General features: G+C 63.6%; 2 protein-coding genes across 6 annotated transcripts in view; both read right to left on the bottom strand.

Annotated features, from left to right (window-relative positions):
• Positions 1-427: 427 nt before the first annotated feature.
• CORO6 (coronin 6) lies at positions 428-6,511 on the bottom strand. 4 transcript variants are annotated; one of them, XM_075771609.1, is made up of 12 exons: positions 6,388-6,511; positions 4,126-4,325; positions 3,390-3,512; positions 2,815-2,944; positions 2,566-2,747; positions 2,314-2,433; positions 1,973-2,092; positions 1,456-1,560; positions 1,218-1,363; positions 1,075-1,132; positions 754-984; positions 428-638 (listed from the first exon to the last, which is right to left on the bottom strand). In XM_075771609.1, the coding sequence occupies exons 2-12, from the start codon at positions 4,321-4,323 to the stop codon at positions 516-518; spliced, it is 1,536 nt and encodes a 511-aa protein (XP_075627724.1). In that variant the 5' UTR covers positions 4,324-4,325; positions 6,388-6,511; the 3' UTR covers positions 428-515. The 4 variants fall into 4 exon arrangements, with proteins under 4 accessions (XP_075627724.1, XP_075627722.1, XP_075627723.1 ...); XM_075771607.1 differs by lacking the exon at positions 1,973-2,092 and having other exon boundaries at positions 6,388-6,510; XM_075771608.1 differs by lacking the exon at positions 2,314-2,433 and having other exon boundaries at positions 428-635; positions 6,388-6,510.
• A 1,908-nt stretch (positions 6,512-8,419) lies between these two features.
• The window catches only part of SSH2 (slingshot protein phosphatase 2), a 103,025-nt gene continuing 96,505 nt past the window's right edge, over positions 8,420-14,939 (bottom strand). For both annotated transcript variants that reach the window (XM_075771573.1, XM_075771572.1), the window contains one exon: positions 8,420-14,786. In XM_075771573.1, the coding sequence (XP_075627688.1) occupies positions 12,795-14,786 (1,992 nt within the window). In that variant the 3' untranslated portion in view covers positions 8,420-12,794. The remainder of the gene's footprint in view (positions 14,787-14,939) is intronic.

Below are 14,939 nucleotides of genomic sequence, written 5' to 3'. Positions count from 1 at the left end.
CACGCGGCCACGGGTGACCGAGCCCTTTATTAAAGGGGGACCCAGGAGCAAAGAGCCGGTTGGGAGCAACCGCCGAGGGGCAAGGGGGGGTGTTGGGAGGGGGGCAGGGGGTTGGGGGGGGGGGTAGCACCGTGCCCAAGTGCATCCTGGAGGGGGGGGGGGGGGGCGGTAGCCCCCCCGTCCTGGGAGGCTGCCGGTGCCCGGCTCGCAGGTCCCCGCGGAGGGATGCTCAGCAGCCCCAGCCTGCGGGCACCGAAGCGGGGACCCCCCCCGGCCCCCCCCCGGGCGCTGCAGCGGGGTGCGGATGTGCCGGGCCGCCCCGGGAGATGGAGGCGACCGATGGAGGGGGGGGGGTGGCGGGAGAGGTGTCAGGGTCCGACCCCCTCCCTGCAGCCTCGGCGCCTGGGGAAAGAACACGGCTCTGGGCTCCTGCCCTCTGCGGGGACTCGGCTTTAATCCCCGGCGGGGCCGGGCCAGTCCTCGCCCTGCCCGTGGCCGTGGCCGTGGCCGCCGCGCTAGTCCGTGCCGTTGGCGAACTGGCAGAGTTTGTTCTCCAGGTCGGAGATGCGCTTCTCCTGCGCTTGGACCGTCTCCTTCAGGGTACGGATCTCCTCCAGCACCTCCTCCAAGGCTGGCTGCTGCAGGGGGGGGGGATACGCGGGGGTCACCGGGAAGCCCCCTCCGGCCCCCCCCAACCCCACCCCAGGCAGGGGGACAGCCACGCCGCGATGTCCCCATCCCCAGGACACTCACGGAGAAGTCGGAGTCGCAGGTGGACTGTCTGCGGCGGGAGCCCGGGGGGGGCTTGTTGTCCAGGATGTTCTTCTTGACCACCTTCAGCTCCCGGTTCTTGATGGGGACGTAGCCATCCCGCAGCGAGATGAGGATGGGCTCCGCGTCCTTCCCCGACAGCCACTCGTCCGCCTCCAGGGCCGGCTCAGGACCCGGCGTGTCGGGGTACAGGTCGTCCTGGAAGAGGTCTGACTGCGGGGGGCGAGGGAGACGGTGATGAGATGGGGTCTCCTGCCCTAGGACCACCCCCCCTCCCCTCCCCCGGGACCCCCGTGGGCTCACCTTGCGCGGCACCGTCATGACGATGGGCTCGCACTTGCGCTCATGCAGCTTGAAGAACCTGCGTGGGGCAGAGGTGGTCAGGGTCCGGCTGCCCCCCCCTCGACCCCTCCGCCTCCCCCCAGCTTTCCCCCCCCGGCTCTCACCTGGCGATCTCGCACTTGCTGACGTCCAGCCCACGCTTGGGCATGAAGCCCATGCCCCGCTGCGGCTCCTTGCTGCTGTAGGTGTTCAGGTAGTGCACGTAGGGCGCCTCGTCCGTGATCTCGAAGTACCGGATGCTGCTGTCCCCCTGCGGGGGTGCGGATGGGTGTCAGCCGGCCCCGGCACCCCAAGGGATGGGGTGGCATGGAGGGGTGTGCCCCGGAGAGGGGGGGGGTTTACCTTCCCGCAGAGGTAGACAATGCTGGAGTCGGGGTCGTAGAAGGGCAGCAGGACGCCGTTGCTCGTGTCCATCTCCTGCAGGGCGATGGGGTCCTCAAAGTTCTTCTGTGGGGCCGGAGCGGTGGTGGTGGGGTGAGCGGTGGCCCCGAAACCCCCCATCCCAGTTAGTCACACACATTAGCCACGGCACACTGTGGGGATGGGGCTTGTCCCCTCCCCCGGGGTACACAACCCCCCGGGCAGGCAGCTTGGCATGCCCCCCCCCCCCAGCCCCCCTTGCCCCGCTCCCACTTACCTGCATGATTGGGTGCACCCCACCTGGCTTACCCACCCCCCAGCACCCCCTGCCCCCCCCCCCCAGCCCCCTCCCCATGCCCGGCACAGCACGGCACACTTGGGAACTTGGCATCTTTTTTGGGGGGGGGGGGATGCAGCGGGCACCCCATCCTGGGGCGGGGGGGGGGCAGGGGGTGGTGGAGCCAAGTTCCCGGGGCAGCACTCCATGCGGCCTCGTTACCGGGTCCCACAAGCCCAGCTCCCGCTGGCTCATTCTGGTAAAGCCCGTGGTAAAGATGTGTCCTTCCCGCGTGAAGATGGCCCGCACGGGCCTCAGCCCTTCGTGGGGGGCAAACCTCTCCTGGGGGGAGGGGGAGAGAGTCAGCACGGGGCAGGGGCAAGGGGGGAAAACGGAGGGGTCCGGATCTGTCCCCCAAAACAGCCGCTGAGTCCTGCTCCTGGGGATTGCACGAGGCCGGCGGGTCGCACGCGCTGCCGGAGAGCGTCCCCGGCGCCCAGCGCGTCCCCGGCTCCACAGGGTCCCCGGGGCGGCGCTGGCTGGGCGGCAGCCTCCGTCCGTACCAAGTCCCAGAGGCCCAGCTGCCGCTCGCTCATCTTGCTGAAGCCGGTGGTGAAGATCTTGCCATCGGCCATGAAGATGGCACGGATGGGGCGGGCGCCGTCGTGTGGTTTGGCTTTCTCCTGCGCCGGTCGTTAGCGGGTTAAAACCAAAGACAGAGACGCGCGGGTGCGGACGGTTAGTAGGGTCAGGCAGGCACGGGGGGGGGGGACCCCGCGGCGGGATGGCGGGGGGAACACGGCGGGGGCACTCACCGCCACGATCTGCTGCTTGCGGGGGTCGATGACGCGGACTTTCTTGTCCTTGCAGGTGGTGACGAGGAGGCTGCCGTTGCGGTTCCAGCCCACGTTGTAGATGAGGTCGGTGTGCATGTCCTCCAGCGCCAGCAGCATCTCCCCCGTGCCCACGTTCCAGAGGATCACCAGGTTGTCACAGCCTGTGGAGGACATCGTCAGCCTACGGATCTCACCTGTCCCCGAGGAGGGTGACCCGGGACCCCTTACCTGCGCTGAGCAGGACGTTGCGGGCGGTGGGGTGCCACGAGATGATGCCCACTCGCTTGGAGTGTCCCTCCAGTGTCACCACGGGCTCCGTGATGTTGCGCACAGGGACATAGTCGGGGACCTGCCACACCTGGGGGGGGGACAGAGAGCGGAGCACGGGGCGACGGGGATCACCCTGCGGCTGAGCGCTAAGCGGCTGAGCACCTTGGAGCCAATTAACCTCATCGTTAATCCTGGCTCAGGCTGGTGCAGAGATGGCAGCGGCGCCTGCATCCCAGGGTGCATCTCTGGCACTTGAGGTGCCGGTGGGCACGGGGAGGGGGGGGCACAGCTGGGGCGCAGCCCCCAGCCCTCCCTCCCCCCAGCTATTCCCGGGTGCTGAGTCGCCGGGGTGGGTATATTTAGCACAAACTGCTGCATCATGGAGAGAGCAGCCGCCGCCAGCGCAAACGCATGGCACTGGGGCTAAAAATAGGCCAGTGACACTTCGCAGGCGGTGAAGGGGGGGGGGGATGCTCCGTGCCGCTCCCCCAGCACCCGCCACCCCCCCTCCCGCCCGAGGTCCGGCCCCTCACCATGACGGTGGTGTCCTCTGAGGCGCTGGCGATGACGTTGTCATTGTGGGGACACCAGTCGATGTCCAGCACAGGCGCCGTGTGTCCCGTCACCAGCGGGTGGTTCTTGTCCACCCGTCCCGTCTGCAACACCAAGGTGCCGGGATGAGTCCCCAGTGGCCGGGGGGGGACCCTGTTGGGAGCCCCCCAAGCCCCAGCCTGGCCACCACGTGGGGCTGTGGCACAAGTGGGGACACGGAGGGGCCCCGGTGGTGGCCAGAGCTTTGCACTTGCTTCGAAGGGGGAAACTGAGGCCGTGGGAATGGGGCTCACCTCGCACAAGGCTCTATAGGGACACGGAGGGGAACGATGTGCCCCGGGACAGGTTGTTTTGTGTCCCCTCTGATGGCATGGGGGGGCCGGGGACCCCCTCCCAGCCCCTCTGCTGGGTTGGGCAGGGCAGGCCCCCACCCCGCTGGGATGCTCCCTGGGCAGCACGTGCCCCTGAGGAATTTGGGCTGGGGAGAAAGCACCCGGAGGTTTCCCGCGTCACCTCGGTTGCCCCTGGGATGTCACCCTTCGCAGGTGCCAAGGACCACCCCAGGCTGCCTCTGCCCTGAGCCCCCGCCTGAGGATGGGGATGTCGGGGCAAAGTTGGGGGCTCTGGGGCCACAGCAGCCCCCCAAAAGAAGAGCCCACCAGCATGTCTCCTCTACTACAACCCGGGGCGGCAGACCCCCACAGCTTCCCTGCTCACCTTGGCTAGGGGCAGGACGATGAAGGCCCCCCCACCGCCAGACTCCACGATGATGGCCAGAAACTTGGGGTTGACGGCACAGAAGGAGCTGTCCCACGTCACCTTGGAGACACGGATGTCCTCATACATCTGGTCAGCCTTCACCGGCTGCCCAAAGACGTGCCGGAACTTGCTCTGGCGCACCACGCGGCGGCTCATGGCTGGGGGGGGGCGCGGGGTCAGGCTACAACCATGACCCCCCACCCCAGCACGGCACAGAGTTTCAGCCACCTCAGGCCTCGCACTTCGAGAGGTCCCCCCAATCCTGGGCACAGGGGGAAGCCTGGGGACACGGGGATGGCAGGGGATGAGGGTGCAGGATGGTGCCCAACGTGGCCCTGACCCCGTGGTAGGGAGCGGGGGCAGCCCTGGTGTGGGGGGTGTGGGTGCTAAAAGTGCTGGGGATGGGCACCTCACAGCCGGAGCCGCTTGACAGCTGGGCAGGGACACGGCCGTGCCATGATGCGCAGCCGTGCCGTGCCCCGCAGCCGTGCCGTGCCCCGCAGCCGTGCTGTGCCCCGCAGCCGTGCCGTGCCCCGCGGCTGTGCCGTGCCCCGCGGCTGTGCCGTGCCCCGCGGCCGGCACTGGAGTTGGCACATGAGCAGCTGCAGTAGAGAAGCGGGGCTGAGGGTTGTTTGGGGTGAACACGGAGGTGCCACGCACCAGGTTGTAGCTTGTCCCCTTGTGTCCCATCCTGCATTGGTGGCCCGAGGTCGCCTGGCTTGACCCAGCACCCAGGAGGGAGGCTGTGCCTCTGGTGTCGGCCACCCCACGCCACCCCCCACGGCTTGGTGTGTGCCACCCGTTCTGCACCCCCAACCCACCTGCCTGATGGTCATCCCCGGCAAGGGCCAGACCCGGCACAGCCACACGGCCCCACGGGCACACTGGGGTGCGGAGGAGCCCCCTGTGCTCAGCACGGCCCCGGCGGGGTCTCCAGCCCTCGGCCACAGCCGGGCACGTTGCCCGCAACCACCCATCTCTGTCCCGAGCCTGCGCTGCTCCTGGGACCTGCCTGGGGGGAGCTGAGCCCCTGGGGCCGTATCCAGCCACCACACCGCAGCCGGGAGGGCCGAGCACCGCTGCCCCCAGCCTGAGGGGCCGGTGGCTTTTGGCCAGGGCACGTGCAGCACGGAGCCAAGCCACATCTGCCCAGGCCCTGGGCATCCTCGGGGGTCCCTACAGCCCCTCAGCATTGCCCCCGGCCTGGCAGAGTGGGTGCAGGTCGGAGCCAGGCGCTGAGGGGGCCGGGAGCCCTGCTGCCGAGGGGGGCTGGACGCTGTCACCGCTGGCGTCACCCCCGCGGCCCCAGGCGCAGTCCCCGGCCCTGGGCAGGAGTGAGGGGGCTCTGCAGGGGACACCTCAACACCTCATCCATCACCAGCGGGAGCAAAGCTTGGGGTGCCCAGGGAGGGGGTGACAGCCTGGCCGGCTGGGCAGAGTGCATGCAGGGTACAGGCAAGGTGCAGGCAGGGTGTGGGGTGCAGGCAGGGTGTGGGGTGCAGGCAAAGTGCGGGTGAGGCGCAGATGTGGTACAGGCAGAGTTGAGCGGGGTGCAGGCAGCGTGTAGGGTGCAGGCTGGGTTGGGTAGTGTGCGGGTGGGGTGCAAACAGAGTTGGGCAGGGTACAGGCAGAGCTGAATGGGGTGCAGGCAGAGTTCAGGTGGGGTGCTGGTGGGGTGCAGGCAGGGCTGAATAGGGTGCAGGCAGGGTGCAGGCAGGATGCAAGCAGGGTGCTAGTGGTCCGCAGGCAGGGTGCTAGCGAGCTGCAGGCGTGACAGTTGGCTGGGGGGCAGGCAGTGTGTTAGCAGGGTGCAGGCAGGGCGCAGGCATGATACGGGCAGGGTCGGACGGGGTGCTAGCGGGGTGCTAGCAGGGAGCAGGCGGGGTGCAGGCGGGGTGCTAGCAGCGTGCAGCCAGGGTCAGGCGGGGTGCAGGCGGGGTACGGGCGCGACACAGGCAGGGTGCAGGCAAGGTGCGGGCAGGATACAGGCAGGACAGCCCCGCTCCCCGGCCGTGCCATTACGTTGCCACAATTGAATCCGCAGCGGCTGCTCGGGAACGACCAGAGGTCACTTTCCAAATATAGCCATCTCCTGCCGGGCGGCGGGCGGGCGAGGGGCCGGGGGGCCGCAGCCCAGCGCCCCGCCGCCCCCTCCCTCCCTCTCTCCCTCCCTCCCGGTGCCCGCCGCCGGCCCCGGCCCGCCCGCGCCCCGGCTCCCACCTGCGCTCCGCGGCTCCTGCGCGCTGCGGGCGCGCCCGGCGCTGCGCCCCGCTCGGCTCCGCCCGGCTCGGCCCGGCCCCGCTGCGCTCCCCACGGGCACGGCACGGCACGGCCCGGCCCGGCCCGGCCCGGCACGGCACGGCCCGGCACGGCCCGGCCCCGCTCCGCTCCGCTCCGCCCGGCGCGGCTGGGCTCGGCACCGCGCAGTGCCGCTGCCGCAGAGAACAGCTGAGCCGAGCCGGGCGCCGGGGCCGGCACAGCCCCCCCGCGGCGGGCACCGGGAGGGGGGGGGGGGGCCCGGCCCGGCCCCCCCGGCCCCCGCCCCCGGCCCGGCCCCCGGCCCCCTGCCTGCCACATCCCCCCCCGGCTCTGCCCGCAGGGATGGGGTCAGTCCTGGCACAGCCGACACTCCCTCCCTCCCCTAAAGCGGGGGGCCCAAGGGTGCCCGTAGCACACACACACCCCCCCCCATCACAGTGCATGGGACCCCCTCGGCCCAGAGCTGCAGAGAAGTGGGGGGGGGGCAGGAGAAGCCCCTCTGCCCCCTCCTGCCAGGCAGCGTCTTCCTAAATCTTTGGGGGAAACCAAGGGGAGGGTCAGCCCTCGACACCCCCAGGCTGCCATCACCCCGGGGGTCACCCCTGCCCAGGGCTCAAGCGGGACACGGGGCTGCTGGACATCCCGCAGGGCTGCAACCTGCGACGGGTCCCCCCACACCCAGGGGCCAGCCCAGCCCCACAGAGACCATGGCCACAGGGCTCCCAGCACCCACAGCACCCCGTGGGCTTGCCACCTCCCCCCGGGAGCAAGGGGACCGCAAACCCATGGGGGTGAGCCCACGTCAGGCCCAGCCCTGCATAGCGGGATGGTCACAGACACATTCAGAAGCCAGATTTGGGATTTAGCAGAGCACAGCCCCGCAAGGATGCCCTGGCCCAAGGGGATTAAGGGATTGTAGGGCTCGGGGACCCGTGGGAGGGGAGCCGTGGTTCCTGGAAAGACAGCAAAGCCCTGGACCCTACAAGGGCACCGTGCGGAGCTGGGCGAGCATTGGCTGAGCCGGGCAGGAGGGGGCGGCTGGCAAAAAGGCAGGAAAAGGTGACATCCTTGCCTGCCGGGCCAAAGGGGTGGCAGGGAGGGAGGGGGCTGCAGACGCGCCCCCCCATCTGCTCCGTCCCACCGTGGCCCTGGCTCGCTCTGCCCTTGGAGCTTGGGGACGGAGTGAGTCCCACATCCCATGTCCTCATCTCCAAGCCACATCTTCAGCAAGCGGAGAAAAGGCCCGGGGAAGCCTTTCCCCAGGCGATGCTTGGGGGGAGTGGGGAGGGACGGGCACCCCAGGGACACTGCCAGCCCCAGCCATGCACCCTTGGTGCCCACTCAGCCCTGGCAGAGCAGAAGCTTCATGCAGGAACAGCGAGGCTGAGCTCTGGGGGATTTGGCTCTGTACTCCCTTGCCACAGCCCTGCTGCTCCCCGCAGCCAGGCAGGCCAGGCGGCAGAGACCTTTGCACCGTGCTGGCTTGCCATGACAGGGGACACAATGGAGCAAAACCAACTCGCCTGAGACGGGCCGTTTCCCAACAGAGAGATCCGCTTGCGCTGCGGTTATTCAGTGCGTGGATTTGGCTCAGCTCCTGAGTGGGCCATGGTGGGTCTGGTCCAGGGCCCAGCTAAAACCTCGCAACCCCTTTGGAGCTTAAACCCCAGGCTCCTCCCCGCAGCTCCTCTGCCTGCAGCAGCGCAGCGAGGGCACCCGAAGCATCCCGACACTCTTCCATACACGTCCCCCAGCATCTTCCCTGCAACCGCAGCAGGAGCTGGGAGAGCATCTACTTGGGCACACGGTTCCTCAGCCCATGCGCAGGAGGTCGCTTGGGATGGGATGGGTCCATCTACGCTTCTGGCAGGGCACACGAGTGAACAACCCCGCCCTGGCTCCCCAGACCCCCCTGCTGCCCTGTGCTCTGACAGCAGCGCCGATCCCTCATCGCCCCCAGCCCCGATCCCAAACAGGAGGCAGCACGCCCATGTCATCTTCAAAATAAAACTTTATTCATTCAGTAACAAGAACATTGAATCTGCACATCAGTGCACAAGTTCACATTTAAAAACAGCTGAGCACATCGGTCATAAAGTCTTTAGGGGGAAAGGGGACGATCCCAGCCACCAAGGAAGATCCAGGAGGGGCAGACAGAAGCGCTCCCCTCCCCAGTTGGCAACTCCACCGCCAGCCATCCCCGAGGGCTCGTGCTCCAGCACACGGTGCGGCCGGACTGCCCGGCCCCGGGGCAATCCCTACAAACCAGTGCACGGACGTCACATCTCCATAAAGGAAAATAAAAGGCACTGGCACCTTCTTTTGTGCCAACAGAGATGCCTGCAGCGCAGGTGGGCTGTTAGCACCTCTGGGGGCACTGCCGGAGGGTGACCAAGAGCCCTCTGCCCAGCCTGGCCCCTCCTGCGCCAGCACCTGCCTCTGGCCCACGCCAGCAAGGGCTCGGGGGGGTCCCTCCCTTAGGGAGAAGCGTGGGGGTCTGCATGGAGCTAGGACCAGATTAAGGCAGGATGCACCACAACGGGAGCAGAGGACCTGCAGCAGGTATGGCTTCCTCCTGCCACCGGGCTGGGAGAGCTCCCCGAGGCCCCGGGCAGGTGCAACGCCTCGGAGCCCATGCCAATTCCCAGCGCCTCGCTCCTCCCAGGAGGTCCCCAGAGCAGCCAAAGCTGGGGTGGGACATCTTCCACCAGGCCTTCGCTGGCAGAGGGACATGGAGCTAATCCCTGCCCCATTTACCATCCGAGTGAGACAGAAGTGGCGTCGCCTCCTGACCCTCCTGTCACCCGCTGGGATCATGCCCCCAGGAAAGGGCCAAAAGGGGAGAGATTTGTACAGGTCACAACTTCTCAAGCAGACCGGACACACGCACACACGCACACACACCGAGTGCAACAGAACGCAGTGTAAAAAACCAGTTTCACGCACACGCTATCCGTTTGTGCAAGGCTCACACGTTACAGTACAGCCGGAGATGGGGCGGGCAAGAAGGGAGGTGATGGCTGAGATATTGTACAGGAGTCAATGTAAACAATAAAGCGTCCTCCAAGAGGGCTTTGCAAGAGACCAAAAGAACAGTTGCTTTGTACAAAAATGCCCTTAAAACAACACGTTTCTGCTAAACCCCCTCTATCAGTGAGGCCGGTCAGCTGCCGAGCGTTCTGGAGGTGCTGCCCCTTCCCATCCAGGGAAGGTGCTGCTCCCCGCAGAGCTCAGCAGGTCGCTGTAAGCTCCTGCGGGGCAGCCACAGGAACCAGGAGCGAACCACCACCCACCCACGAGCCACAGCATGGAGAAGGGACAACTCTTCCCAGGCAGAGAGTTCTAACACCAGGGGCTTGGTGGCTTCATTGCCCAGACACCGGCCAAGGAGGACCCAGGGCTCCCAGAGCACTGCATGCCACACATCTCTCTGGCCCGTTCCCCTCGCTGCCATCCAGGTCAGAGCCTCCAGACCTCCAAGGCCTTCATAACTCTGCAAGACAACCACCTTCCCCGACTCCCTCCACCTGTCCACAGGCTTCCCAGAGAAAAACCACGGTTGTGCTGGGCTGGAGCAGAGGACAAGGGGACAGCAAAGCACCTCCCTGCGAGCACCTTTGCCTCTTTGCTGCTCCCCCCAGCTGAAGCACCCCGACAGCAGCAGAGCCTTGAAGGAAGCAGCATTTCTGCTCTGCATGCAAGAGCCTTCTTATAGGGCATTTCTCCTGAGATCAAGCTGGGCAAAGAAATCTGATCCTGTTCCTCCTCCTCCCTTCTCAAGGGAACAAATCATGCACAGGGCTTTCCCCTCCCAAGCAGATCCTTGTCACCAGGACACGTTGCCAGCCGAGCATGCTCCCTCCAACCCAGGGCAGGCTTGGCGGCACCCTGTCCCTTCCGCCCGCGGAGGGGCAGGCAGACATGTTCCTGGGGTGAGGAATGGTGGGCAGCGGGATCTGGTGAGGTTTGTGGGGGAGGCAAGGACTGAAATTTTCCTTCACAAGATGACATGAGCCACTTGGCCTTTCCACAGTGTCTGCCCAGCTCCGAAGCCAGCTGGAGCTGGCTAGCAGAGGCCACACGTCTTCCAGCGTCCCAAAGAAGTATCTGGCCTCCCAGGCCAGGTCTAGTGACTGAAACAGCCCGGGATGATGTGCTATTTGACCCAAGACAGGGCCCTGCTGCGCTACTTTGGGCTGCGCTCCAGCCTGCAGCTAGCACGGGTGACACCCCCAGCAGAGCTCAGGCTCCTGGGAAGGGGACAGAGCGCACGTTGGTGCCGGAGGACAGACATGGTGACAGCCCCGTGCCCAGGCTGTGGGCTCTGCAAGGCAGTGCAGCAGGATCCCTGGGAGCTAGAGGAGGGCAGTGAGGTGGGGGGTTACGGACACCCTTCCCCAGGGCAGACGCGTGCTGCTTCCCAATACTCTGCAGTGCTTTGGTGCCGCACGCTCCTCTCCAGCTCAAGATAAGCTTGTCCCATCAGAGCCTGCAAGGCTCTGCAGCACCAACACTGCTTTCTAGGCACGGCCTTGTCTGCTGCTCCTCCCACACCACATCCTCTCCGTGTTGGGCTTTTGGCAGCTGGAGCCATTCTGCATCTTCTCTCCGTTTCGCTCCTCCCTGCAGGGCAGGACTGGGCCAGAGCCAAGCACCAGCTCAGACACGCTCTTCTGCCACAGACCTGCCACGGGACGGCAGACAGGACCCAGAGCTCTCCCACCACGGCCAAGTGCCTTTCTCTCTGCTCCTACAGCACACACACAATTTGCTGATATGCACGGCCGGAAGTGAGGAGCTTTGATTTAACCAAACTGCTCAGGAACCGTAAAATAATTTGCTGAAAGTTGGAGCAGACCCTTCAAATGCATGTTCTCCAGGGAAGCAAGAACCTGCAGAATGGCTCGGAGCGGCCAATGGCTTCCCATGTCTGACTGGCACTTCGGAAACCCAGCTTCGAGCAGAGGGGAGACGGGCAGATACACAGTCCCCCTACTGCAGTGGGTAACGGGGGTTCACGAAGGACTGGAGGACAAGGGACACATTTGGCAAAGGCTGGCATTGAGGCTCACTTTCGGAAAGGGAAGACAGCTTACAATGTCAAATCCACTCCCATTTCTGTGCAGATTACAATGAACAGCACTGAGTTTGAGTAAGGTGGTTTTGTGTTCGTTCCAGTTTACACAATGCAGTCTTGCCCTTTTTTAAAAAAAAAAACAAAACCCAAACATAGAAACAACAAAAAAAATTCTATATAAATACCATATATACAATTTAGGCAAAAAGAAAAAAGGAAAATAACTTCCAGAAAAGATATTCCCTCCAGGTTGAGTGTTAGGAGTGACAGCAGAGAGGACAAAGCTTTGCATTCAGTAGGGGCAACATGTTGTGTAACAATTCTAACAGCCTCTAGGTTTGGGAGTGACCAGAAATGCCTCTGAGCATGGCAGAGGAGAGGAAAACTCAGGCAGCATGAGAGAAGAATGGCTTTCAGGCAGAGGGGAGGCAGCAGGAGGGCAAAGGACAGATGATATGGCCATGAACTTGGAAGGCCCACAGCAGTATTCAAGTAATGGGAGGGTTAAAACCCTAACGAGGCGTTTGTTTTAAAAGAACACTGTGGCTTTGCAGGCTTCTCCTCCTCTCACCCGCTGGGTCTGGGGCAGCCGAGGAGAGGTGAGCTCGGCAGCTCGTGGAGGGGCTCTGCTCCACCTCACCACAAAAGGGAGGGCTCTGCAGGACCCACACCAGGAGGTGAACACTGATCTCCGTGCCAGGCTGCCCGGGGTTTTCAGAGCCCATCCGTCAGGAGGATTTACCCTCGAGTAATCCTTTTGGGGATGCACCAGCAGAAACGAGCTGGGGGTTCGTCCTGAAGCAGCTTTGTGAGTGATCTGCCAGCATCGTGGAGTTCCAGTTTGCAGAAATATAAGAAAGGTCAAACAAAGGGACCTTGGCACAACCTTCACATTTATGGGGGCTCTCACCCCAACAACTGCCCAGCACCATTTCAAGGCATGGGGAAAATTCAAGTTAGGAACTAGGATCTGGTTCTAAGCAAAACTCCACCTTGCCAAAGCAAGCCAACATCAATTTTTGCATGATAAAGGTGTTCTTTTAAAACAAACAAACAAAAAGAACATTTGAGGTTATCTGAGTTAAAAAAACTTAAAAAAAACCCAAACAGTCCTGCAGTCAGAGTCACACACAGAAGAACCAACCCACACCTACATGCGCCAGGAACAGTAAAATGACAATATATATATAAAATTAACCAATAAAGTGCATGTTCCTTATATTACACCTGCCCCTTGCGTGAACGCAACACCATGGGTTCTCAATAAGAAATCACAGCCGAGGGCTCAGGATCACATAGTATTGTAGAGGGGATTGGTTGTCCGCTTTTTATCATTGGTCTTTTTGAGCCTCCTCAGAGGGTGAGTTCTCCCGTGCTGCTGCCGGGGTGCGACAGCCAGACCTTGAGCTGGAGACAAGGAGTCCAGGACCTGCACATGGAGCAGTGAAGGACCCTCCTCGGAGCTAGTCCACGTCGGATCCGCGCTGGAAAACAAACTCTGCTGGCTGGAGCCGCACTCTTTGGCGTACTGAGCTAGCGGCCTCTCCACTGGCTTGCTCTGGGCAATGCACTCGGCTGTTCTGAGCTGTTCCACAAAATGCTTAGCGGGCTCTGGGGAGGAAAGGCGATGCTTTCCGCACATGCTTTCTGAGCCCCTCTCCAACCTCCCCCCGCGAAAGCCTCGACCGAGGGCAACGCAGGTGAGAAGCACTGGGTTGGCGTTGGAAGAGGCCAACTCCCTCTCGGATAAGTCGTCCTTGGAGAGGTCCAGGCAGTCCAGTTTGGCCAAGGATGCCGAGCGCTTCATGTGGGAGGGTGTGGTGAGTCCTGCGTGCCGGATCCGAGCCTCTATTTCCTTCGCTCGCTGCTTGACCAGCCCGGGGCTGTTGCTGTGCTCCTCCATGCTGTGGCTGCTGGAGCTGTGGGGGACGCCGTAGCACAGGAAAGAGATGTCCAGAAGGTCCATGTTTTCAGCACGTTGGCTGGTGAAGTCCTCATCGCTCAGCTGCCTCAAGGTGCCGGCACCCTCTCTGCAGAGAGGCTCGAGTCCGTCCCTGAATGGGAGAGTTGCATCTCCCTCAACGCCACATGGCGTGACCAGCTCATCGTCTGTACCCGTGCTCTGCTCAGTGACGCCTTCCAGGTGAATTACATAGGGGCAGGAAGAGCGATCTAGACTGGCCAAAGGCGTAGAGGTCACCTGGGCAGAGGGGGAAGCAGCCCCGAGGTGAACAGATAACCCATCGCCTTCCTCGCTGGGGCTGCCCACAGTGAAGGTGGCCTGCTTCTGTACCGCGTGCTCCGGCAGCGAGAGATTTACCAGCGTCAGAGCTCTGAGACAGGTTGGCGCCTTCTCCGAGCACAATGAAGGGTTCAAGTTTTCATCTAAAGACGGGATGGCTGCGGCCAGCCCGCCCTGCTCACAGCTTGCATTGGGGTGCTCTGCAGACTTGACCGTGGGAGTGTATTCGATGATTTCAATTCTCTTCGGGAGGAGGGAGGGCAGAGATGGCTCCTCCGTCCCATCAAATGAGACCACTGTCCTGCGCTCGTGTGTCGTTTCCTCCTGCCCCAGGCTGGGCTCTGCAGGCAGGGACTCCTGTGCGGAGGAGGCGAGGGGCGCAGGCAAGTGTCTGCCTGCAGGCAACTCTGTCCCAGGAGGCAGCAGCAGCTCCTCAGTGCCTGGACCCCGCACCTTGTCGGCCTCCAGAGCCAGCTCCAGGGGCGGCTCCTCGCTCTTCCCTCGTGGAAGGAGCTCGGCGGCGGCAGCAGCATCGTTCCTGGAGTTCTTGCGGGTTGGTAAGATGCAGACTGGGGATGTGTGCTGGTGCTCTTGCTCCTGTCTCAAGCGCTCCTCGAACTCCAGGGTGGCTCGCCGGACGGAGCCAGGGCACCATTTGGGCTCAGGGTTGATGGAACCACGAGGCTCTTGCTGCTCTCCCCCAGGGCTGCTTTCCTCCAGGTCTGATTTACCAGAAGATGGCTGCAGGGAGGGGGCAGCCTCTTGCTCAGCTTGCAGAGGGTCTTTCTCCTTTTCCTGCTGTCCAGCACAGGCTCCTTCGCTCTGTTCCACCCTTTCCGATGCCCAAATCGCCTCCACAGGCAGGTCATGCACCGTGTTCCTCTTTGGTGTCTGGGAGAGGCTGGCTGAGCCCTCCTTCTGCTGGGCAGGTCCTGCTCCCTGGTTGATTGACTCGATCTCTGTGACAATTTCCTTCACAGAAATGGCATTTTCTGAGTGGGATCTCTTGAGATGGCCTGTGCTAGGCAGCTCAGCGACCTCCTGCAACACAGAAACCGGAGAATTACAAAATGGATCAGCTGTGCTGACATAGAGCAAATGGAAGGAAATGGGCTTAAAGGAAATGGGGGGGTGCACGTCCCCAAAGGAACAAAAAGCGCATATGCCAGTGTGTAGGGACGGATTGCAAGTGCC

Source organism: Balearica regulorum, chromosome 19 (genome assembly GCF_011004875.1).
Source record: "Balearica regulorum gibbericeps isolate bBalReg1 chromosome 19, bBalReg1.pri, whole genome shotgun sequence".
Taxonomy (NCBI): Eukaryota; Metazoa; Chordata; class Aves; order Gruiformes; family Gruidae; genus Balearica; species Balearica regulorum.
Note: the sequence above shows the minus strand (reverse complement) of the source record. Positions and strands in the feature narration are given on the sequence as shown.